Source organism: Pyrus communis, chromosome 15 (genome assembly GCF_963583255.1).
Source record: "Pyrus communis chromosome 15, drPyrComm1.1, whole genome shotgun sequence".
In the NCBI taxonomy this organism is placed as follows: Eukaryota; Viridiplantae; Streptophyta; class Magnoliopsida; order Rosales; family Rosaceae; genus Pyrus; species Pyrus communis.
The window spans coordinates 2234043-2259332 of record NC_084817.1 but is presented as its reverse complement, the minus strand read 5'-3'; the positions used below and the strand labels follow the sequence as shown (position 1 = coordinate 2259332).

The window sequence follows — 25290 nt, the reverse complement described above, 5'->3', positions numbered from 1 at the left end:
AAAGTAAGTTCGATCATACAAAAGAATAAGCCAAAAATAAATAAGAAGGTGAACTCTATATTACTTTATTATTGATGTTTAAATTTTTGGTGGGTCATTACTTTATTATTTTTTAAATTTTTGGTGGGTTCAGTTTGTATTAAAGAGTATTCAATCATATACGATTAGTCTTCTGACCCCTCTAAACAGTCTTCATTCCTTGCGGCTATCAAATCAATGCCCATATCTGGCCATGGTTCTGCATTGATTTGAATTAACCATGTACTTCTCTTGTTCTTTAGGCCATTTCAATGTCCTTGTTTATATGTTCGCAAAGTATGACCGTCACTTAAACCACCGGGGTTATTTGTGACTTGTACAATTTTCAGGATCTTATTTCACACGGTATGTCCTGGCTCGATTTTTAGGTTGGTGAATCTCATGAGGTGGCTAAGGAGATTGAAATAATTATGTAAGTATTTCTAACTCCTGAAATAATGAACTATCATGACAAAGTTATCAAGTTACTAAGTTACTAACCGGTCCCTTAAAAAAAAAAAAAAAAAAAAACTCAGTGGGGTGATGGATATGGATGGAGCCAGATTATGATTCGGAATCCTGTAATGTAACAAAACAATTGAATAACATTTTCATTGAAATTCCTTGGAAACTCCGTAAACAGAAAACAAACAAAAAAACCTTGGAAGTTCGTCTCAACAGGAAGTAGGTAGGGAAATTTGGGAATCTACATTTCCAATATTAAGGACCACTATTTAAGGTTTTTGTTTTGTTTTGATTAAAACATTATCGATAAGAGATTTTTTAGTGTGTTGAAACTACGGTTTGGTACAATAAATATAAAAATACAATTGATTAGAAACTTGAAATATTAAATATCAACTATTTTAATAGTAATTATCTCATAAAAAATTAAAAAAAAATGAAAGGCAAAATATCATTTAAGTTGACCACCTTTCCAAATGATTAATTGATTTGCAATGGTGTTTTTTTATTTTAGTTTCTTGGTTAATTTATAAAATAATTTAGGGTTCTAAACTTTTTTTCACATTACGCATTGAGCTAACCTGGTAAAGTGGACTAAGGATTTGGATCCTCGCCGAATCCCCTTCGTGGGTATTCTAGGGATTAACGCACGTGAACCGTTGATAAAAAATTGTGTGGGTATTTTTTTCTTTTTTATATTTTCACGTAAAATGAGATTATTTTATTTTTAAAAATATAAAAAGCATTTAATTATAGCTGCACGATTTTTTATCAATGATCCACGTTTGTTGATCCCTAGGACCGATCCCCAGATAAGGGGATTCGGTGAGCATCCAAATCTGTGAACTAACAACCATCTGTAAGTTTATGCGAAATTGCTTAACTTTCCGGTACCTATCTTTAGGGGAGTAGGATTAATTCCCATCCTAATTTCTCTTATCCCACATCCCACATCCCACATCCCCAAGTTCTTTTCCTTTTTAATTTTTCATATTTAAATGGTTGGGTTTATGCCAGGTCTACATCATGTTGTGTTAAAGATACTTGAAAAATGATTATATCATAGAGTACGAAGTTTCACTTTGATGTCTCCTTTTACAAATATCTCATCGCACTGAGGAGCAAACTTATGATTATATTTATATGGGGTGCATAATGGGGTACGTACGCGAGGCCAAAGCAGCCCTCAAACTTTTCTCAAACATTCTCCTCCAAATTTAAATTGCAGAGAGAGAGAGAGAGAGAGAGAGAGAGAGAGAGAGAGAGAGAGAGCTCAAATCATACTGGAAAATGAAATGAGAGGAGGGGAGGTGGGAGTATTTAATGTGGAGAGGTAAGCAAAGCAGGAAGCATTAAATGCAGAAATGTACGTATTGAGTGCCGATATTAAATGAAAGCATTTGATGGGTTGCCAACCCATTTGCTTCTCTCGTATTTCTATCACTCCTACAACTACTGGTAGTTGAGAGGAGGGGGGTTGTTGAAGGAAGCTATTTCTTTCTCCTGCCTTTGGTTTTCTCCCTGCTTTAATCCCTCTCTCTTCTTCTTTTTTCTTTTGGGTCTTTTAATTTGATTCCTGGGCACCATTTTCTTTCCCTCTTTAGCCTTTCAATTCCCCTTCAAAGACTAAATCTTTATATGGTTTGGTTCAAAGAATCAAAGACTTGAACAGCAGATGTGTTGTGGGAATTCTGAGTTTTGAATCTTTTTTTCTGGGAAAATATTGGGTTTTGTTTACTTTATGGGTTTTCAAAAGTTGGAGATGTTCTCTGTGATCACATTTGATGATGATTATTAAATGTGAGTAGTTCCTTCCTTATCAGATACGTCCTTTATGTTTTTTGCCTTTTCCTTTTCTGACCAGTTGCCCTTGCGGATCTCACGATAAAGTTCTGAGTTTTAATGGAAGAATCTATCTTTGTTGTTTGAATGTTTTAGGTAGAAATTTAAAGTGAAGGCTCCAAAATTTGAATATTTTTCAAATTTCATAGACCCCTTTTGCTTTCAGACTGGTTAGCTGATTCTGGGCAGCAGTGATCAGACTGATTTTAGAGAGAGAGAGGAGAGAGAGATTGATATGCATCTTTCAGTATGGAAGCCAATATCCCACTGTGCAGCTCTACTAATGGAGAAGAAGACCAGAAGGAAGAGAGACAACGGTTCTGGTTTGGCTGTCGACGCCAAGCGGAAGCCGTCGGTTCTCCGGCAGCTGCAAGAAAATAGGCTCCGGGAGGCTCTTGAGGAGGCATCAGAAGATGGGTTGCTTTTCAAATCCCAAGACATTGATTATGACCAGACCCCAAATCAAGACGGCAGCTTTGGACGGTCGAGATCCCTCGCCAGGCTCCACACCCAGAAGGAGTTTCTGTGCGCGACGGCGCTCGCCGCGGACCGGACATTCTCCACGGAGGATTCAATCCCTCACCTCCGTGAAGCCTTCAACAAGTTCCTGACAATGTACCCAAAATTCCAGTTTACTGAAAAGATTGATCATTTGAGGGCAGAGGAGTACAGTCACCTCTCTGAATCGCTTGCAAAGGTATGTCTTGATTACTGTGGTTTCGGGTTGTTTTCGAATCTTCAAACTGAACTGTATTGGGAAACATGTTCGTTTACATTGTCGGAAATAATTGCGAATTTGAGTAACCATGCTCTCTATGGAGGCGCTGAGACAGGCTGTGTTGAACATGACATAAAAACTAGGATTATGGATTACTTGAACATCCCCGAAAACGAATATGGTCTTGTTTTTACTGTCAGTAGAGGGTCTGCATTTAAATTGCTAGCTGAATCATACCCTTTCGGCACGAATAAGAAGCTGTTGACAATGTTTGATCATGAGAGCCAGTCTGTGAACTGGATGGCGCAGAAGGCGAAAGAGAAAGGTGCCAAGGTTTATAGCTCATGGTTCAAGTGGCCAACATTGAAGCTTTGCTCTAGGGAGCTGAAGAAGCAGATTGCAAACAAGAAGAGGAGGAAGAAGGATTCTGCAACCGGGCTCTTTGTGTTTCCGGTTCAGTCAAGAGTGACTGGGGCGAAGTATTCGTATCAGTGGATGGCACTTGCTCAGCAGAACAATTGGCATGTTTTGCTTGATGCGGGGTCATTGGGTCCTAAAGACATGGATTCACTAGGGTTGTCGCTCTTTCGCCCGGATTTCATTATTACATCATTTTACAGGGTGTTTGGGTCCGACCCAACTGGATTTGGTTGTCTTTTGATTAAGAAATCTGTAATGGCGAGCCTGCAAAGTCAAGGTGGGCAGACTGGGACTGGAATTGTGAGGATTCTTCCGGTTTTTCCTCAGTGCCTGAGTGATTCCGTGGATGGTCTTGATGGATTGGGTGGAATTAAGAATGATGCAGTCAACTGTAATGAAGAATTAGTGCTTGAAACACATGGGGAGTCTCATATGCCTGCTTTTTCGGGTGTGTTCACTTCTAATCAGGTGAGGGACTGCTTTGAGACGGAGATGGATCAGGACTCGGACAGAGATGGTGCGGAGAGCATTTTGATTGGGGAGGTTATGAAGAGTCCAATCTTCAGTGAGGATGAGTCATCAGACAATTCATACTGGATTGATTTGGGTCAGAGTCCATTCGGTTCTGATCATTCTGACCAACACACAAGACTGAAAACAGGTTCGCCCTTGCCACCAACATGGTTTTCTGGGAGGAAAATCAACAAGATTTTCTCTCCGAAAGTAACACCAAAGCTGCCAAAGAGCCCAATATATGATGATGATAAAGGGGCAAACCTCAGAGTGCATGAAGATCCTGTTTTGTCTTTCGATGCTGCTGTGTTATCGGTGTCACACGAGCCGGACCGTGTTAAGGGAATTCCTGAAGAAGAGATGTTTGCTGAAACAGATGCCGCCTCAGGAAATGGTAGGGAGATTCAAGAAGAACCTGAAATCCGGGAAGATTCAATGGCCAACAATTCTAAGCTGCTTTCTACCGAAGATGGATTCAGGCTGAACAATCAGACTTCTGGTCTTAAACACAGTAACTTTGAGAATTCCTCAACCTCCGAAATTTTCCAAGAATCAAAAGATAGTGCCATCAGGAGAGAGACAGAGGGTGACTTCAGACTTCTGGGAAGAAGGGAAACAAAGAGATTTTCTGGTGGTAGATTTTTCGGTTTAGAAGAAGGTGATCGAGAGCCAAGCATGGGTCACAGGTTGTCTTTTACCATAGAAGACGACCACAGAGGAAAATCGAGCCTTATTTTGGAGCCTGGAGAAACATCCATGACTATCCTTGGGGACGATGAGTTCATGAGTGAAAGAGAATATGGCGATGAGCAGGAGTGGGAAAGGCGGGAGCCTGAGATAGTTTGCCGTTATCTTGATCATGTCAATATGTTAGGCCTGAACAAAACTACCCTCAGACTGCGATATCTCATCAATTGGCTAGTCACCTCACTGCTTCAACTTCGGTTACCTGGTTCAGATGAAGGTGCAGAAGTGCCTCTTGTGCAGATATATGGTCCTAAGATCAAATACGAAAGGGGTGCCGCTGTGGCTTTTAATGTCAGGCAAAGCAGCGGAAGAGGGCTAGTTCACCCCGAAGTCGTACAAAGATTGGCTGAAAAGAATGGCATATCTCTCGGTGTTGGTATCCTTAGCCATGTCCGAATTGTGGATGGCCCAAAGCAGCAACATTGCGGGGCACTTGATCAGGCAGACACATCTTTGTGCAAGCCAATGGTTAACGGGCGCCAAGGCGGTAAGAACATGTTCTTTAGAGTCGAAGTTGTGACAGCATCGCTCGGATTCTTGACCAACTTTGAAGATGTATATAAGATGTGGGCTTTTGTTGCCAAGTTACTCGATTCGTCGTTTGCTGAAGTCGTACTGGATGAATTACCGTCGGTAGAGGAGTCCGAAACGTAACACTTGTAAAGTAAATTACATGGATGATTTTCTCTGTTTTTGAAGGAAAGGAAGTGAAAGAAAGGATGCTAGCTTTTGTATGGTCTGTTCTTTTTTATCCTCAGGAGAGTTTTCTTGTGAGCAAATTAATTTGTTTATTTTGTTGTCAATCTTTAATTTTTATTGTAATTTTTGTGTTTCTGGTGTTATCACGTGTCTTGTAAAAGTTCAAATACATGACAATACAACAAATTTGAGACGTCACCACTCTGACGTAGAAGTAAGACGAATTGAATTAATTGGTCACGAATCATTAGCCTTTGTAGAGGCCGGATTTGATCTCGGGGGACTTATTTTAATAATGGAAGGATAACTTAATCATGTAACTTATAAGCTAAACAAATTCAAATTCATGGTTTAATGGTTCTTGATGCTTGTGATTTTCAAATTATACTATAACAATTTAAATAGGTATGTCTGATCACGTTATTTACAAGACACCTCTTACAAAAGCATGAGATTCTCTTAATTTTAATCTTGCTCAATAATTTACTGGTTCCATTCCTAGTAAAAATTGACCTAGTCAAACAGTACTATCAACGTATCTCTTAATACCAAAAGCACTCAAAAATTAAAAAACAAAACATTTCATCCCATCATCAAAAACTTGCTATGGTGAGGTATTAGGGTTTTTCTGTGAGGACTAAATAGCAAATTAACAATTGTTGCTTCCACATACTCTACAATCACATGGGCCTTTACTTATTATCAATCAAGCCCATTAAACTTAATAGGCCCAATTTCTCTGATTCTTCAAATGCCCGTTCGGCGTAGCAGAGAGTCAAAGATGATGACGCAAGAGTTTCAGGCTTTCCGCCGTCGTACCTGGTGGTGCCCCTGCACAGTACGAACTTGAAGTACAAGCTCCAGCCAAAGCATCCATGGATTTCAACCACTTTACCGCGACCCAGAGCTGCGCTGGAGAGCTACCATTGGCCCTTCAACGTTATATAAACATTGCATTCAGCTGGTAATCCAAAAACCAGAGCTTTTGATTTCTGAAATTTCAGTTTCAATCCACAGCAACCCGCCGTTCGTTCATCTGTTCAAATTTCACATCTTTTTGTTTACGATTATTGCTCTTTCTTATCAGGATTCATGGCTGCGGCAGTTTCTCCGGTCACCCAGTTTTTTAAGTATTTGGCGACTGGCTGCACAAAGAGACTTGTATGATTCTCTCTCTCTCTCTCTCTCTCTCTCTCTCTCTCTCTCTCTCTCTCTCTCTCTATATGTATGTATGTATGTATGTAGATATATACCTGTTTCACAGAGTAAACCATTTTTTGGATTAATTTCTTTGTATTTTTATTCAAAAGATTATTTTTTAGGAACTTTAACGAAATAGTTATAATACTGTCTACTTTAATAAAAAAATTATATTTTTACACTAAAAAGTCAATCATGATATTATTCAATTTATCCTTTATTTTGTCTTTAACTCAAAATTTTCAATTTTTTTTTAATAGTTTTCTTTTAATTTTTTTTCTTCCCAAAAACAGTAAATTTTAAGTGGGAAATGTGGTTATACAGTAAATTCAAAGAACAGTTAATTTCCCTATACCCCGTCAGACTATAGTAGATAATGTAACTAGAGTCCGACGGGGTTTTATTGTTTTTAGATGAACTTGTGTATTATCTTGATGATTTCGTATGGACAACTTGTACGCTTTTCGTTGCATCGTTGTATCTTTATAAAATATATAGCTTCTTATATGAAAACAGTCACTGGATTCCTTGCTAAATCAAAACATGCTTCCTTACTCTTTTCTTTGATGGGGTTTCATTTATCAAAAGATGGATGCTTTGTCATTGGCTTCTTGGTTTGCACATCCGGTAGAACTTCCACAGTAACGTAATTGTATTATTCAAGCTCTTCTGTCAAATTGAATGATTAGGAAATGTGGTTTGATATTTTTCCTGTACGTATGAACAGCGACTTCCACCAGCTTTCTGTAGAAATCTAAGTGAAAAGAAACCAAAAACAGCACTTATTAAAAGCTGTTTGGGATACTGGGATGTCAAAGTCGGTAGGAGCGGTGATGGAAAGCTTGCTTTTGAAGAAGGTTGGGAAGAGTTTGCGAAGCGTAATGGCTTAAACGAAGAGGACATTGTAGTTTTTGAACACAAAGGAGACATGGTCTTCAATGTGGTTGCCTACGACTCTGGCGGATGTGAAAAAGAGTATCCACCTAATTCCGGTGTAGCTGCCAACAGGATGGCAACTTCCTCTAAGGCGCGGAGCAATAAGCATCGTCGTGGTTCCAAAGGTTGGATGATTTTGCTTCTTTTATTACAGAATTGTGGTTCTCACAGCGGAAAATTCATCGTCACTCTCTTCCATTTCCCCCCCAAGATTTACATCCGTTTACAAACTTAAAATCTTAATAATGTTGCATTGCATCAAACCGTGGGTGCTTTTGACTTAAGTTTCAGGAAAAGGGCTTTTGAAAACAACAAAATGGTTAACATCGAGGAAACTGTTCAAGATAAAAATGGCAAAAACCCATGGGTGCATTAGCAAGGCCTATGTGGTAAGCACTCTACCTTTCTTTATCCTTTTGTTTCTTTCCACACTTTTTGAAGTTAATTTCATCTTATTCATGTCGAGCATGCTTTCATTAGAGCCCTAGGCGGAGTTGTAAAGTGTGCTGAAGTTTCCTTTTCTTTTCGGATTCTTTCTCAATCTGGCGAGCGCTTATGGCAGACCATTCCTGCACGGTTTGCAAGAGAAAACGGCCTTCATAGCATATCGAAATTGATTCTCAATGATCCGCGTGGAAGATTATGGCCGGTGAGCCTAGGTCGTTGGGGAAGCAGAGTGAAGGCTGTTGATCATCGTCTAGCCATAAAAACAAAGGGATGGTACAAGTTCTATGCATCCAACAGTCTCAAGGAAGGTGATGTCTGCTTATTCAAGCTCAAACGGATGTCCAGGTCGATTTCAACAGCTTTCATGGACGTCGAGATAACCCGCCGCAGATCGGAATCAGCAGTTGGTTTTGAAGTTTTTTGATTTCCAACAATGTTATCGAGTACGTAGGGTGCCTAAGTAATTATCGTCATATTTGATGTGTCTTCTGGATATTGTGAAGATTAAACTCATGCTGTGTGACTTGATAACTAAATTCTGTATTTAAGTACTCCTTAATTTGAGTTATATAAGATTATGAGTTTTTCTAACGAGGTTTAACAAAACACTTTTGGTATTGTTCACTTTTAATGAAAAACCACATTTATTACTTTCCATGGTGCTATTTACTATATCTTTAAAAAATGCTTTTCATTAAAAGGGAAGGTTTTATGGATTTTTCGTTAGTTTTTTATTTTTTATTTATTTTTATAATATTATTATGTTGATATTGTTATTTGTTCGACATATATACATACTGTTTCTTTGCCACCTAGGATAAAATCGTCTCCAACGAAAGTAGCAATTCAATTAGTAATGTGTTTTTTGAATATTGTAAATTGCAATATATCGTTATGGAACCTATGTCAATCGAACTTGATTTTCTTTACTCAACGAAAGATTGAGTACTTCTCCGTTCAAATAGAAATTGAGATATTGTTAAACCAACTGATTATACATTATTTGCTATCAATTCTTACTAATTATATCACAATTTTTTTTTAAATGCAAGTTATTTAATCTTGATTAACCTTTGTAATAATCTAAACTACATATTAATAAAATTCAGTTTGTCAATCAAAACTCTAGTAAACTACCACTCTAACCCTCTCACCAGAACTGAACAAAAATAAAAAACGTGAAGAATTTAGTAATTACGCCTAACATAGAATTTACTATTTTTATACTAACATCACAACCATTTAAAAGAAAGGGATCCGGATGATCCCTTCCATCTGAGCCACAAATTAAAACTTTTGAAATTTGATCAAACGGCTAAAAACATAAGATTTTATTAAAATAATAATAATTTTAAGTATTGAATTAAATTACAAAGACCTAGATTTTACGCTCACACAGCTGGTTGAAAGAATCTGGAGATCCATTTTCCCATGTAAACATGACCTATCCTATTCAAAAAATAAAAAAAATAAAAAAATAAATCCTGCTTTTATCCCCTCTTCCTCTCCCGACAGACATTCCCCACGTTCCTGACCCCTTCTCTTCCTTTGATGTATTTCTCTCTCTTTTTTTTTTTTTATAATTGTCATCCCTGCTCATTAACATAAATTGTAATAAAATAAAAAAACAAATTTAATTGCACATGTAAAACCTGTGTGCCAATTGCTAGTTTAAAAAAAATAAAAATTAAAATTAACTACCGGTTAATTGTTAATTGACGCTAGTAAAATGATCAAATTACCTCCCCATATGACGTGGCGCTTCCACATTCAATCAAAAATCTCGACTGCAACATAAATCATGAAACTCTGAAGCACCAGATTTTTCTGAGATCCAATGGTACGTGGCATTGTCTGTCAGAGACTTGGCGCAGTCACGCGCCACCAGGGCCGCATGTCCTCCAACGAGCACCTGGAGCAAGTGAGAGAAAGCTACTGGCTTTAATTGTCTCCAAATTTCCCCACGATCACAAATAACACCTTGAATTTTGTTCCTTCTTGCTTGATTAATTTTAATTCCGAGGGAGAATGTTAGGACCTGTTTGGTTGCTCGGAAAATTTCGCTGAGAGATTCTGGTTTCTGTCTAGAGTTTGAAACTTGCAGAGTTAATTTCAATGGCGAAGGAAGCTCGGAATGTGAGGAGCCCTCATTTTTTTGCGTTTTATTCTGCTGATTTGAGCTCCGAAAGACTGGTAATTTTCTTCCTCTTATGATTTTCCATTGTTTTCTGTTTTTGGGTAAATTTTATTTTGTTCTGGGTTGTAGGGAATTAGGGTTAGGGTGTAAAATTTGCTGAATAATTTGTAAAGTGAGAGTCTTTGGATTTGGGAATTATGGTTAGTGCATTAAAGTTGCAAGCAGGTAAATTGTTTATTGCATATTGGTATTAGTAATCCTGCAAAAATCTTACTCTGTTACTGATCAGAAGAGAGACTTCAACTGGGATTTCAGGGTAAAAAGTTATAATTTTTGTATCTTCAGAGTTGAGCCAAGTTAAATATTGGTGGGTTAATGTCAGTGTTTGTTGCATTTTTGGATGGTGATACGATTGCAATGTTGTGATACAGAAAATCCCAGATAGATTTATGAGGCACATGGAAGGCAGAACGTCCGGGTTAGTTTTGTTGTTTGGTCCTAGCGGCAGTGCGTGGAGTGTTGAATTGATTCAACAGAATGGTGGTTTGTTCTTGCATCATGGGTGGCCGGCATTTGTGAGAGACCATTATGTGGAATGTGGTGACTTCTTGGTTTTTAGCTACGACGCTGATTTGTGTTTCACCGTGCTAATTTTCGATCAAAGTGCGTGCGAAAAAGAGGCTGCATTTCGTTTTGGATACGGCCAAGACTCTAGCAACTTTGAAAAATGTAAGTATGTGGGACGAAAAAGGGGAAGGGAGGAAGCCGCATCATCTGGCTATAAGCTGGTTGATGGTGCGGTGAAGAAGATGAGAAACGGCTTGTCTCAACTCCAGTCAGAATGCATTGATGAGGGCCGAGAAGACGCAACTTGTTCGAAGGAAACGAATCCACATGAAAAGCCTGGTAAGAAAACCAACTGATCTATTGGCTCTTTCCACGCAAAGACAACGTTCCCGTTACCAGATAATTCTGCACAGTCTACCTGTTTTTCTTTCTCTCTTTTTCCCTCTTATAGTAATTTGTTTGTTTTACAGATAATTTTAACTGTTTTAGAGTGAAAGTATGCAAGGAGCCCAAGTTTTCTTTCAATTAAATTCTAGGCATAACATAAAAAAGTTCACGTGCACTAGAATGTCAACCCTGAAATAACGAGTTTTACTACGTCTGTGCAAACAAAACTGAAAACATAGAGATGCATTTTTTATATTTTTATTCTTGCTTGCAGGTTTGGATGTTGTTCCAAATACAGCAAAGGCATCGATCCAAAATATGTGTGGAATAGGAGATGGATTAAATGTTAGTGGTAGAGTTTGTATGCAGATGTCATCAGCACATGAAGCAGCTCCAGTGTTTAGCTCCTCTAACCCTTATTTCGTGAGAATCATAAAAAGTTTCAACATCAGTGGTTCATATACTCTGGTTGGTTCTTCCCTCTGGCTTTGTTGTTGTATATTTTTCTTCTTATAAGGGAATGTTTTGTTTATTATGTAAGGTATACGTGTTGCATCAATTCACTTTTTTGAGGTGCTGTCCCATTATAATTATCTGCACTTATGCATCCAAAAAAAGATCTACTGTTTCCAATTTGGTTGTCAATTCTTTTCCATAATTCCTCAAACCATGCAAAATCTTGCTTACTGGTTCCCGTGGAATTAACCACAATCACCCAGAGGTTGTCCCGATAGTTCCTCATTTCTTCGTTCAGGTTTGGCGTCTGGACTGTGTCCACGGTATTCTGTTTTTTCTCTTCACATGGAAGTCTATATGGTGTTCTCATGATAGATTTTTCAGTGTTAAAAGTTTTTCCTCCTTTTCTTTTATGAACTTATGTATGTGTTCGCGCATGTTGTTGTGGGTGTTTGCGTGTATGATTGTTTTTTCACTGACTGATTTATGTTTTGCAGAATATCCCGTATAAATTTTCAGTGGCACATTTACCAAACTGCAAAGTAAAGATTGTCCTTCAAAATTGGAAAGGAGAAAGTTGGACTGTCAATTCTGTGCCAAGTACTAGAGTGCACACAAGTCATACTCTCTGTGGAGGATGGATGGCGTTTGTTCGTTGTAATGACATACAACTGGGAGATATCTGCATTTTTGAACTTGTGCGTGAGTGTGAATTCCGTGTCCACATTCAAAAGGGAGAAACATCTAGTTGGTTAAGTCCGGGGCTAGCTGTTACTACACATAAAACTATCAAAGGCTTGTCAAAGAAAATTAAAGGGAACTCTCCCAAAGTCCATTCAAAGAGCATAAGAGAGATAGCTGATAAACTATCATCAAAGATGTATCAAGATCCTGCTTTCGTTAATGATACAAGGAAATATGGCAGCACATCAAGATCTCTTACTAAAGTTGCACTCTCTCAGTCAAAAGTTGCCAGTAAAAAGTTGGGTAAGTTACCAATTTCTTGCAAAGATGGGGCCATGAGTGCTATCCACGTTTGGATTGAAATGAGCGTGAAGTGCATCTAGATTTACTTGCTATACTTTTATCTATAAACTCAGGCTAACGTAATTAAATTTTCAACGTGTTTAAGAAACGCATGATAATAATATTGTTTAAAGTGGTTGTGGTTGATGTCAAGGGCACCTTCATTTTTCTAACTTAAATTGAATTCTGAACCATAAAATGGAGACAGTTAATCGCAGGAAAAAAGTTGTTGAAGATGAACTAGATTCACAAAAAAGGGGTTTGAGAATCAAGTTAACACTTGATGAAGAAAGAGTTGCTCGATCGTTCACTTCTTGTTTCCCGAATTTTGTGAAAATCATGAAGAAGTTCAACATCAGTGGATCGTATACATTGGTGAGCCTTGTCAATTCCTGCACAAATGTTTGTACTGTTATTTTGAAGATTGCTTTTGCATGGTTCGTACTTATAGATTGGTTATTATTTTGCAGAAAGTCCCTTACCAGTTTTCCACAGAATACCTCCCCAACTATAAAACAGAGATTCTGCTTCGAAACTCAAAGGGGGGATGTTGGACTGTGAACTCTATCCCAGACTCGAAGGGGCGCGTGGTGCATACCTTTTGTGGAGGGTGGATGGCGTTTGTACGCGGAAATGACATCAACTTTGGAGATGTTTGCATATTTGAGCTTGTTGGTAAGGATGAAATGCAAGTGCACATTTCCGGTGTTGGTAAAAAGGGGTTTGACCATCTAGGCGGACAAGCAACATCTGATGTAGTATAGCGGTCATGCAATCTACTGGAAATATACCTTCTCTCCGACACATGATCCAGCTCAACCATCCCCAAATACATGTTATATGGTGAGCTTTCCTATTTGCATTTTGTTTTTCTCTGATTGCGTTCATGTCGTGGCGACTGCTAACTAAACATTGGTGAGTGTTGTCATCTACAACCTAAATCATCCCTTCCTGTGATGAACATGAATGTCAATAGAACTTCACTGAACATTTTTTGTGAGCGCGACCGCTTTTTCCTTTTCCCTGCACATAATCATGTCGATTTGTCACCACTTTTAACGGTTTTTTTCCTCCGGTGAATTCAGTTTGGTAAATGCGTGCAGCATTAAAGAGAAAAGTTTCTGCATTTTTGTATCGAGTAGCAGACTCGCTGGTGTAATGGTGTATGCAATACATTTGACTAGGATCATTACATTCGCTCTTTAAAGTTTTCTTATGATCGGCATTCGACATGAAAGCGTAGCGAGGGATAACTTTGGTTGAAACGTGAGATCAATGGTCCTAATTGATGCTTATTTATTCTTAAGCAGAATTGAATTGGACTTGTTGAAAGGTTTAATACAATTTGTACGGTTGCAACAAATAAAATGCCAAAAGAGAAGAAACCCGCGGCAGGCCGAAGAAAACATACTGAACCAACAAAGTACCCCAAATCAAGACTATCGTAAAACTTGTAACTAAGCAGGATATTGAAAACTTTGACAAGGAACATTCTTTTAAAGTTAAATTATGTAAGCTAAAGTTAAATTATGTACGCTCAAAGTCCTTTTAGTAAGAAAAACCCCATTTCCAATAGGTGCGTAGCAAATCACATTGAAAGACAGTCAACCAAAAATGACAAAGGGTGGAAATTGAGTCTGTTGATATAAAGGATATTTTACGTAAAACTAATCTAAAGCATAATTAGAGATTTACACTCTGTGCATAACAAAAAATACTTTACTCTAAATAATGTAGTTACACTCAATACAAAGCAAAAATCATGTCAATAATTACAGTCAATGAACAGCGCAAAACAAATCTATTTTTAAATGTAATTACGCTCACGTCTGCAAATTGTGCCATGATTTACAAGGCGACCAAAGTGCAACATACGGCTCATCTTTCTGATGGATTCTTATGACTTGTCAAATCGGCTTATAGTCAATGGTCATTTCCACTCGGTATCTCATCACATCTCGAATTAAAACCCCTAGCTAGCTTAGTAGTCAATAGTCTATCTTCTGTCTCAACTTTCGAATTTAGATCCTCTTCTAAGCTAATGGAGAGGATTCTCCTAATCAATTATCATAGACAGTTAAATTTTTATCCAACAATTACAATTATTATAATTTTAAAGGAAATTTCTGTTTGTAGCCGTTATATAAAAATCTAACGGTCCACGATGATTGGTTACGAGAATCCTCTCCATTAGCTCAGAAGAGGATCCAAATCCTCAACTTTCAACCATGTGGTCCTGGTTGGCGTTTTAACTTTTCCGGTGAACTCTAGGGGCAAACATGGATGAGAAGCTAAAGGAAGCTCTAGAGACACCAGCATTTAGAGCGCTTCTTGTCGGTGACTTCTCCAAGCATCTGGTAACGTCGAAGTGCTTTGTATAAAACTTATTAGTTATGGGTGTGTTTTTTCTAATTTACTTTGTTTCTTAACCTCTGCAGCGTATACCGCCTGCGTTTATCAAGAACTTCGGAGGACGATCGCTTCGGAAATGTACTCTCAGAAACCCTAGTGGGGACTGCTGGGGTGTGAAACTTAAACAGAAAGAGGATGGCTTGTTCTTCCGAAAAGGTTGGAAGGTTTTTGTGAAGGATCATTTTCTAGAACATGGAGACTTTCTGGTCTTCGAATACGGTGGCGGATCAGAGTTTGACGTCACCATCTTTGATCGAACTTGTTGCGAAAAGAATGTCGAAGAAGCTGCCAGGAGGGCAAGTAGCAATCTTGCCGACAGTAGAACTGGTGAGTTATATACTCTTTCTTTAATATCGGCATTTCAAATCAATCACGCACTGCCATGCATTTTAAATTACAGTGACATTCCCGTTGCTTAGAAGTTATATGCTCTTATAGTTCTTTCTCATATCTTGTCTCGATTTTTTACCATGCAGTCGATGATGTCGTGCGCATAGAGAGACCTGCAAGTGTTCATTTAGCAGAAACATCAACTGGATCCGTCTTGTTTAAATCGGAGAATACGTGGTTTACGAAAACTTTGAAGAAATTTAATCGAAATATTTTGGTCAGTGCCTTACACGATCATGTTTCTAAAACATTTGTTCTAAAATGTATGTTATGTTTTTGTTCCTCCTTTGGTACCGATTATTTTCCGAAATGCAGACAATTCCGAAGCACGTAGCCATAGCTGAAGGACTAGTAAGCGACGCAGGGCTTCCGAGTAGAGAGACTGTAACGCTTCAAGATCCGACCGGGAGATCATGGCTTGCTCAACTTCATGTCAGGGCAGATCACCGCGTGCAGATGGCACGGGGATGGGCAGCTTGTGTTAGGGCAAACGAGATTTCGCCTGGGGACGACATCGTTTTGGAGTTTGTGGAGCGAGGTGTACTGCAACTTCATATTTTCAGGGGCAATGTGCTACTTACATCCCCAGATGTCTCTGATTAAAGCCAATGAACTGCAATTTTTCACGTTGCGTTACTTCTTAATGCAGTGGTGGCAAAATCTGCTTGCCTGTTTAGGGTTTAAGGTCGCAGTTGGATTTGTTATCCTTCTCCGAAAAGAAGCATTTTGTAGCCGAATCCGAATGTGATGAAATAACTTAACGATCAAGCTTGTTGAATCTTTGTTCGCCACCATCTACTCGTCCTAATTTTCGTTGTACTGCAATTTGTGTTTATAGTTCGTTATATCAAGTTCTTACTGTGTTCATGTTTGAATGGAACCGAAAAACAAACAGATTTCGTGCAACCTGCGCAAGACGGTGACATGCGTATGACAAATCGGTGTATAAAAAAGTGAACGAAAGATTTCATCAACGAGACCCGGGTCATATGGGGGAGAAAGCGGGGTGGAAAATACAGCAACCAACAATATGTGGATCAGACCCCAATTGGTAGTGCACCAGTGGAAACTGATATAATGTTACAACAAATACTCCCTCAGTTCGCGATATAACCCTACTTATCTCCAACATCAACCAAAAATTTTGGTGAGTACACCAGTGGAAACTGATATAAAGTTACAACAAATATGCTCTCAGTTCGCAAAGTCAGTAAAGGTCAATTTGAAATATTGAAACCGAATGGTAACCATTCGAAGAAACCGAGAACGGAGGATATTCTAATCCTGAAGACCTTTTCTGACTGGTTGTCCAATGTTGAGGGATTATGACCGGTTGTTTCAGGCAGAGGGTCTCTGACATTGAGCAACAAGCCACCAACTGATGAGAGCCATCACTAGAGAGGTACCAAGTTCAAACACTACCACGTCCAGGAAGTGCCAACCCCAGCCTCGCGACAGATAGCTGTACAAACAACACGCAAGTTAGACAAGGGAAGCTTAAAAAGAGTGCTATCTAGTTGTTTCATTGACAATTGATGAACGGAACCAACCCTATCGATCAGAATTTGAAATGAAAGAGGAAGATAGGATCAGAATTTGTGGGAGAGAGAATTATCGCTATTTTTAAGGGAAAGGGAAAGAGATATAACTACTGAGGGTATCAATGCGTCGTAGCAATGAGTAGATGTTAAAAGCAAAGAATTTTCAAGTAGTGGTAAAACTAAGGGAAGTTAAGAAGCTGACCTTGTGATAGATGGCATGGTTGCCACCAATCCTGCACATATGTATATCAAAGGAACCAACGTCCTAGGCTTGTTTTTCCGAAGCCATATCAAAGATCCAAATGCGGCAAGAGATATACTCAAGACCTAAACAAAGAGAGTTAACACGAGCTTATTAACAGAGAGGAAAATTTACTCCATTACTCAAATTAAAGAAGAAAAAGCCATGAAGTTGTATTAGTCAAGTTAGTAAAAAAAAGCGACATACATCATCATTTGAGGTATGCCTAACATGAAATCATTGTCCCTTTCAGACTCTCATAGGGAATATTAGCATTCTATACCCACAAGCCTATCAACGAGCATTCTAGCCGACATGGTAGGTAAGAAAACTACAATGGAAAAAAAAAGAAAGAAACAAAACGACCGAATACCAGATTGGCATTTGCTTCAAGGCCTTGGAGAACATAATCCCAAGTGAATTCTAGTCCTCTAGCGCCCAACCACAGCGGTGCCAGTCTATGGAGAACAGAATCAGCAAAAGCCCATCCTGCAGAAAGGGAACAAGAAAAGCTTCAAAATTGTTCTAGAAAATGAAAAGCAGCTTATGGTTTTTGTTTTCCACAGGCTTGATCAGGTTCTACTCACCAAGTCCCACTGCTTGAAATTTATGATTCTGAGAGATATTCCTGTGTGTCAACTGGGTCAATGCGAAGTAAAGTCCAGCAACGTCTATAAATCCGATCAGAGCTTTCAACAATTCCTGAAACCCGAAAAAGGGCATTAAGCATTTGCTGATTTCAGGCGAAATTCACAATCTTTAAATGCAAAACTAGCCAAATTACAATAAAACTTCATTTACAAACATGGGAAGCAGCATGAACTTATCGAAAATCGACACTACTATTCGGAAACATACATTTCAAGGAAACCAATATAGAAAATACCTGATACGGATCGAAGCTCTCACTGTCAGATACGTTCAGAAAAGTTGCCAAACAAACCAGCTGCAGAACACAGATTTAACAAACAAAAACCATCAGCAGCCATTTCTGTTGAAATCAAATCTAATTTACCAAAAATTTACATAAAAATGTGATTTTTCTAAGCATATCAGTTGAATTAACTACGAATTAATGCTAACGGACCTTCACTAAAGCTGTGCCGAGATAAACCAGAGCTGCTTTGATGGAAGTCCCGAGCGTATCGTACTCCGATCTGCACAAGTGAATCGTACAAACAAGTTAGGGTTTTGACTTGGGGAAGAAGACGAAGTGAACTGGAAGTGATATATGAGAGCGTAAAAGATCCGAAAGAAAAAGAGGAGAGTAGGACGGGCGTACAGCGGAGTGGCGGAGTAGTAGACGGCGTGAGGGCCGAACGTCAGAATTGCGCAGTTGAAGAAGTGAAACACCGTCATCCCTCCGTCGTCGTCGTCGTCTTCTTCTTCTTCTTCCTCGCTTTCTCAGTCGAAGATTCCCAGAGACTTGGACGCACTGGCAGTCTTGAGGATCCGCTTGTTCGGACCTGGGCTTCACTTCCCTTGACCCGGAACCTAATGTGGGCCCCATTCAGAAATAATAACAATACTGGGCCTATACAAGTGGAGTACGTGTTAGTGTTAATGGGCCGGGTTGAAACGGAATCGTAAGAACGATGAAAAAAGGTTGGTGATTTTTTCAACCAAAAGTGGACTGGATTTTTCAGTTTGCCTGAAATACAAAACGGAACATCATATTAGTATACAACTGGCAGGAAACTTTAAAAAAAAAAAAAAAAAAATTCTCCAATTGTATATGACATGTGGTGTTCCGTCCCGTGTTCCGAAATCCCTACCAAAAGAGAAGGCTAGTGTTTAAAACGTAATCCAGTGAAAAATTTGGCTGAATTGAAAACACAGGATGGATTGAGCCCATCTTTCATTGATTATGCATCTGTACCTCTCATTATCAAATGTCAATAACAAAACCTAAATTGGTTTTTTATTTTATTTTTTTATTTTTTATTTTTTTACAAATAATTATTGTCTTGTCAAATAACTATAAGCACAAGAATTTGCTCATAGTGGACACCATTTTCCCAATTAGAAATTGAGATCGAATTTGATCTTCTACCAGAAATTCCAGATTCCACGACTGTCTTTTTATGCCAAGGCCTTGACTGTTTACCACTTCTCCTTGACCACACATGGTCCACCATTTTCTACAAAATTCTAGCTGGGTTTTAATGCCATGTCTATGCTCCAAAGAGAAAAAAATTAAAAAGAAAACACTTGAAGGCCACGGTTGGATGCATGTAATTAATCTACTTATTAAACCTAAGATTCGTTGGACCAGCTAAAAGCGTTTTTTGTGAAATATTTTTGGAATCAATGTTTAATAAAAATGCAAGTGAATCTTGGAAAAACACTTGAAGTGCTTCTTGCATGAAACACTTTAAGTGCTTTTGGAATTCAGAAACACTTTCTCCAAAAGATTTTCAATCATTCTAAAAATACTTCCAAACAAGCCCCTTGATCACTACACTATATGTGTGTGTGTGTGTGCGCGCGCGCCGTGCATTTCTTATTTGAAAGCTTTCTATTTGTTTTCTTTCTTAAGCACCATACATTTGGTGTTATAATCAGGCTCTAATTGTGACATTTTTAACTTCTAATTTATGTCTAATATTATGCCCCTTTACGAATCATTCGACTGTTCACGTGGCACTTCTGGCACAAAACTCTGGCCACAACACTGTAGACAGTAAACAAGAACAACGACCTATTTCGTTTCTACTCTTTGATGTCTTGCTCACCAGTGTCGTTATTATAATATCTAAAATTTCTTGATGAACGCCAATAATTCCACCACGACTAATATAAGTGGATGTTTCAGGTTATCGCCGTGAAAAAACAAATGTGGATATGTTTGTTGGATATGGATGTTGACATTTAAGGTTGATGAGTTTTTTCCTATATGCTGTTGATGAGATGCAAGATAATTGCCAGCATGAATGGGACATCCCTAATTCCCATTTATGTGAGTGTGGAAAAGAGTAAAAAAAAAAGGAAATATATGATGGTGCTTTTGAGCTCTGGGACAAATATAGATTTACGAGCTATTTTTAGCAGACATGGCGTTTTACTTCAGTAAAAATGGGACAATATAACCCTCGAGACGACTATACTTATAATATGATCTTCGTATTCTGAAGCAAAAATGAGAGAAACAGTAAAATATACGAGAGATCTTCTGTGGTGAATACATATATAGTTCCCTGCATGTCATTTATATCTATCTCATTTTTGCTACAATAAAACAAAATTTTATGCTAAGAGGCTGTTTCTTTATGTGTGTGTATATATTTACAAATTTTAATTGAATTTGTGCTGTCCAGAGGGACAGCTATGGGGAAAATGAAAGAGAGAGACAGTGTCACGGGAATACTCAAATGATCTTTCCCAAGCAAACAAGAAGTTTTATTTAATTCGAAAAGTGAAAAGAGAGGTAAGGATTTTAAGTGATTGGGATGGATTCCTGTGATTCCCATATACAACTAAAGCTCAGTGGAAAGCCATCAAAATTTTCATAATTCAAAACAGGACTAGAACGAGAAATTTTTTTATTGTGATCAGAACACAATGGTACATCACATATTTTTATACATGTGGTGGGAAATTTAATTTTTTAAATTATTAACTTTTTATCACACATATTCAATCATTTATATAGTGACACTTAGTGTACTACTCGTGTACTGATCACATTGAAAAATCTCTCGACTTATTGAAAAATGGAATGGAAAATGATGGCAAAATAAGTTCGGAATATTAATTGAATGAAAGCGTTTAAAATTGACAGAATGGACCACTATAATTATTTGGGTGCATGGATTGAACAAAGAGGTTTTACTACCATCGACGTTGAAGGTATTATCCCGCCAATTTAAAATACAGAAGAAACTCTCAACCTTAGTCTTAACTCCGCACAAACAGTTATCACGCCGGCGGCTGCAAACCCTTCTTCTCCTTGCCGCCGGCAAAATCTCTTTTCTCTCCCCTCTACCAAATCCGGATTCAGAAACCCCCAAATGCACTCCCACCCAATAACTTCCTTTCACATCATCTAGAGGCCTGACCTCCATGGGTGGGAATGGGGTTGCTGCTTCTTAGATCCAGATTAGTTTTAGGGGAATGTGTGAAAAGAAAGAACTAGCTGCCTTTCTGTTTTTGTTTGAAAAAACTTGGAATGAAGTTGCTCTTAAATCAAAGGTGTCGGACCAAAAGTGATAAGAAGTACCCAAATCCAGTTTTCAAACGTTGAACCTTTTTATTTGTGTTTTCACTGCATTATGATCCTTACTATTGGAGCGTCAGCTGTTCCCTTTTCAGTAGGGCATCTTATTATTCCTTGATAACGAAAAATGTCTTGTATCACTCAAGGGCATCGGGTAAATAATTCTGTACCCAATCAGCCACATTGGCCAGCGATCTTGATGGATGCATGCATGCATGCTTGTGTGTAATAGTACCAAAAACATTTGTTTGTCTTTTCAGTATTATAAATAATAAGATATTTACAAATGTACCGATAGTGAGACAACAAAATTAAGTACGCTACTGCATGTAACCACAATTAAGTATATAACTCTTTACAAATGTATCGTCGTCAAACTTTAAAGTATGCATTCTAACCCAATGAATTCAAATGAAAAATGCTAGAGAGACCAAATTGTTAGATCATCTTTTGTAGACCACATAATGCGACGATTTATAGTTTGAGTCATTTTTTAATGATTTAGAGAAGATGGTTTAAAAATTTGATCCATCTAACATCACCCAATTCAAATATATTTAGACCAAAAACTAGTTAACTAGCGTTCTTATATAGATATTCAATACATGCATGCATGCATGTTGAAGTGTTGGTGGCATCGTTTTATTCTTTAAAGGATGTAATATCATGAGGCACGTCAGCCTAAACGGCGTTGATTCCGGTGATTCGCTCCTTTCTTTTTTGTCGTTTCATTGATACTCAAAGGAAGAGAAGGAGAAGGTGGTGATATTCAAATCTAAAAGCAACACATGCTTGTATGGCTGTATCCTAATCTCACGAATCGCCATGAAGAAACTAATATTCTCCTCATAAAACTATGACTCTCCTTATTAATTACTACATACTTTATACATATTAAGTTCAATTAATTAATTCTACAAGCAATAAGACAGTAATTAACTCAGTTCTGGTAATTAAAAATCTTATAAGTACTGCTAGCTATTTTACTTTACCTAATAGAAAATGGTGAGCTAGGGTCGGCTTCCCCTGTTTTTTCCCTTTCCAAATTTCTTAGAGTAGAACCATTTTGCTAAGGAACGTTCTAGCTTGCTAGCTATTACCTTGCAGTCAAAGAATGCCCTTAAATTAAGATGAAATAACCCAGATTAACACTAACCCTAACCCTAACCCTAACCCTGTTAAGTTTGGATCTGATTGCCAGAATAGACGGGACTCTAATTAGGGTTAGGTGTCATATATTCACACTGTTGGTCTGATGCACATGAAAGGATGAAAACATTACAAGTTGAATAAGGAACATTCTAGCTAGCTAGCTCTTATCTTGCAGTCAAAGAATGCCCTTAAATTATGATGAAGTAACCCAGATTAACCCTAACCCTAACCCTGTTAAGTTTGGATCTGATTGCCAGAATAGACGGGACTCTAATTAGGGTTAGGTGTCATATAATTATATTCACACACTTGGCCTAATGCACGTGATGTGTACGTGAAAAGATGAAACACTAGAAATTGAATATATAATTGTCTATTTTGAGAAGCATCTAAACTGTAAAACAAAAGCAACATGTATCTTTACAAGAACATGCATATCTTGGTAAACTATAAATTAAACTTATGTCAGTTTCTAACTTGGGATGCACTAAACCAGGAATTAACAAAATGCAAGGAATTTTTACCAAAAAAAAAAAACAAAATGCAAGGAATAATTAACTCAAGAACGCATCTCTAGTTAATTAGCAAGGGTACTATTGCTTGTAGTTTATCTGTCTCTTGTCTAAGGGTTTGTCCTGGATATTAAGGCCAATTAACTAGGCATGCAAAATGTAAAATCATGAATTCAAAGTACTTTGGTCCAGTGATATTCTTTTTTACTTATAAATGAGAGGTCTTAGGTTCGATTCTCATCAAATACGAATTTAAACCACATTTTTGCTAGCTCATTGTGAGGCGTAGCCATCCCCACCCCCTTAGTGTGAATAATATAGTTTGTTAAAAAAAAGTACATATTGTGCTCCCTTGCTTGTGTATCGGTATGTGGTTTAACATGGGTAAATCCCGTCATTAGTATTTCTCTAGTCAAATAATGCCGGTAATGAGAAAAATCTTAATAACGAGAAGAAATATATGATTGTATCAATAGTTCCCTTGTATATTTAGTCAAGGGAGGGTATATATTATTTGAGGTAGCTAGGTGGCGAATGATATCAAAAACGAAAATACTAGTGATGTGCATTGTCTTAACGTGGAACCAAATGGGGGTCCTTGTCAAAAAAGGAATAAATTAAAATGTAGGGATATATATGATCAGAAGATTAAAATACAAAATTAATATGAGAGAGTAGGGAGGTGGTGTTATGAGACAAACACATGGAATATAACTCAAGGAATAATATGGCATGGCCCCAAGCATTTGACAACATTGCAAATGAACCCATACAGAGACATATTGACCGGATATTACCCTCCGGCAACCTTATTATTCAATACTTCCAACAAGATGAGGATTGAGAATATATGATCATGATTCATCAAGGGGTATGTGCAAACATATACTATTAATTTGATTTGATTAATTAGTTTAATACTAAAATAATTAGAGAGAGATGCAAAGTTTCCTATTCCCGGAGAATCTAGAGCGCATCAGGCGCTGACCGTGGCTTCGAAAACTATTAACAAATGATTAACGTTTTCTAGCCATCTTGTTGTTTCTGTAATCGCGATTAATTAATTATTTAAACAAATCGTGTAAATAAAGAATTGGAAAGTCATGGGATTATGAGTTGAGATTATATTATTTTTATTATTAAGCATAAAAGACCAATAGAAGAGAACAAAGAAAGAGCCTATTGCCTAGACAAAGTCACGTCCATATGTCACGTGACGGGAAGCCATGTTGACGCCGAGGAATATGATCTCTGAGATGAGTTTTATGTATTTTTCTAATTTTAATTTTTTGGGATTCCACGCGCGGATGGGGCTCGACAGATGGGTTTTGGCCAAGGAATAGTTGGACACGGAGAGGGAATACTGGGGAGGATCGAAGACTGTGGATCGGACAAATACTAGCCGTTGAAATTTTCATCCTCACCTTCACCCACTTCCTTCTACACGCTCTCGCTTCCACACGCGCTGGTCGACGAACAATATTGTGGTACACAGGATACAGTTGAACTTCCTTGTTCATCTGAAGATGATAATGAATTTCTTTCGAGCATGTGTCATAACCGCGAATGATCGTTTTCTATATTGACATTTAAGGATCATCTCTATGAAAAGAATTGGTTATGTTGGAGATCGTTTACGATACATTGAACGAAAAATAGTTTCATAACGACAGTTTAAATAATATTTAAGATACTCATAATGAAGTGTCATTATTTGATACATATCAACTACTAAATGATGTCTAATTTGTTAACAATTAGATGTACAATGAAATGCACCCTACATGAAGCAATGTGACACTAAAAAAGAAATCAAACGATAATTATAAAGAACGAAAGATTAGAATCCATCATAAAGCAAGCATGAGAAAACCCTCAAAGATTGAATGAATAATAATATGACATTATAACAATCCTAACTCATATAAGTTGGCTCTATACCCTATCTCAACTTTAAACTTGCTAGGAATCCCAATGGGAAATGAAATATTGAAAATAATAAAATTTTAATATACCCTTAAAAGTTTAAGAAGTTGATATTTTAAAGCAATACAATGTTTTTGATCTGGCAACAGTTATTTTTAATACGGCCTATCACGACTCAAATTGGAGCTCCAAATTCAAATTTACAATGCTTAAATCTTAGCTATAACAATTGGGAGGAATGTGATTGATGAACTAGAGGATATGTCCTTCAAGTCACTCCATCATGTGTTCTACTGCACTAAGAACATCTCCGATCGTTGAT

The 25290-nt window shown here is 37.8% G+C and overlaps 5 protein-coding genes across 5 annotated transcripts; 4 read left to right on the top strand and 1 right to left on the bottom strand.

Moving 5' to 3' along the window:
- The first annotated feature begins 1746 nt into the window (after positions 1-1746).
- On the top strand, positions 1747-5565 carry LOC137718327 (uncharacterized). The gene is made up of 2 exons (XM_068457850.1): positions 1747-2283; positions 2422-5565. The coding sequence occupies exon 2, from the start codon at positions 2561-2563 to the stop codon at positions 5375-5377; it is 2817 nt and encodes a 938-aa protein (XP_068313951.1). The 5' UTR covers positions 1747-2283; positions 2422-2560; the 3' UTR covers positions 5378-5565.
- A 1645-nt stretch (positions 5566-7210) lies between these two features.
- On the top strand, positions 7211-8429 carry LOC137718077 (B3 domain-containing protein REM8-like). Its single transcript, XM_068457588.1, has 4 exons — positions 7211-7249; positions 7350-7683; positions 7850-7947; positions 8121-8429. Exons 1-4 carry the CDS (start codon positions 7211-7213, stop codon positions 8427-8429), a joined length of 780 nt encoding a protein of 259 aa, XP_068313689.1.
- A 1471-nt stretch (positions 8430-9900) lies between these two features.
- On the top strand, positions 9901-13584 carry LOC137718152 (B3 domain-containing protein Os01g0723500-like). Its single transcript, XM_068457655.1, has 6 exons — positions 9901-10198; positions 10574-11048; positions 11371-11564; positions 12050-12539; positions 12787-12953; positions 13049-13584. The coding sequence occupies exons 1-6, from the start codon at positions 10121-10123 to the stop codon at positions 13340-13342; spliced, it is 1698 nt and encodes a 565-aa protein (XP_068313756.1). The 5' UTR covers positions 9901-10120; the 3' UTR covers positions 13343-13584.
- Positions 13585-14803: 1219 nt separating this feature from the next.
- On the top strand, positions 14804-15409 carry LOC137718076 (B3 domain-containing protein Os01g0723500-like). Its single transcript, XM_068457587.1, has 2 exons — positions 14804-14935; positions 15017-15409. Exons 1-2 carry the CDS (start codon positions 14858-14860, stop codon positions 15407-15409), a joined length of 471 nt encoding a protein of 156 aa, XP_068313688.1. The 5' UTR covers positions 14804-14857.
- Positions 15410-16326: 917 nt separating this feature from the next.
- On the bottom strand, positions 16327-18612 carry LOC137718361 (uncharacterized). Its single transcript, XM_068457896.1, has 7 exons — positions 18445-18612; positions 18250-18319; positions 18049-18108; positions 17750-17864; positions 17536-17651; positions 17124-17248; positions 16327-16842 (listed from the first exon to the last, which is right to left on the bottom strand). The coding sequence occupies exons 1-7, from the start codon at positions 18519-18521 to the stop codon at positions 16719-16721; spliced, it is 687 nt and encodes a 228-aa protein (XP_068313997.1). The 5' UTR covers positions 18522-18612; the 3' UTR covers positions 16327-16718.
- Between the last annotated feature and the right edge of the window lie 6678 nt (positions 18613-25290).

Coding starts and splice junctions, on each gene's coding strand:
- LOC137718327 (XM_068457850.1), top strand. CDS start 2,561: ATGCATCTTTCAGTATGGAAGCCAATATCCCACTGTGCAGCTCTACTA.
- LOC137718077 (XM_068457588.1), top strand. CDS start 7,211: ATGGATGCTTTGTCATTGGCTTCTTGGTTTGCACATCCG. Junction 7,684..7,849: donor GCATCGTCGTGGTTCCAAAG/GTTGGATGATTT, acceptor CTTAAGTTTCAG/GAAAAGGGCTTTTGAAAACA. Junction 7,948..8,120: donor GCATTAGCAAGGCCTATGTG/GTAAGCACTCTA, acceptor CGCTTATGGCAG/ACCATTCCTGCACGGTTTGC.
- LOC137718152 (XM_068457655.1), top strand. CDS start 10,121: ATGGCGAAGGAAGCTCGGAATGTGAGGAGCCCTCATTTTTTTGCGTTT. Junction 11,565..12,049: donor TCAGTGGTTCATATACTCTG/GTTGGTTCTTCC, acceptor TATGTTTTGCAG/AATATCCCGTATAAATTTTC. Junction 12,954..13,048: donor TCAGTGGATCGTATACATTG/GTGAGCCTTGTC, acceptor ATTATTTTGCAG/AAAGTCCCTTACCAGTTTTC.
- LOC137718076 (XM_068457587.1), top strand. CDS start 14,858: ATGGATGAGAAGCTAAAGGAAGCTCTAGAGACACCAGCATTTAGAGCG. Junction 14,936..15,016: donor GTGACTTCTCCAAGCATCTG/GTAACGTCGAAG, acceptor TAACCTCTGCAG/CGTATACCGCCTGCGTTTAT.
- LOC137718361 (XM_068457896.1), bottom strand. CDS start 18,521: ATGACGGTGTTTCACTTCTTCAACTGCGCAATTCTGACGTTCGGCCCT. Junction 18,320..18,444: donor TACTACTCCGCCACTCCGCT/GTACGCCCGTCC, acceptor TCACTTGTGCAG/ATCGGAGTACGATACGCTCG. Junction 18,109..18,249: donor TCGGCACAGCTTTAGTGAAG/GTCCGTTAGCAT, acceptor TGTGTTCTGCAG/CTGGTTTGTTTGGCAACTTT.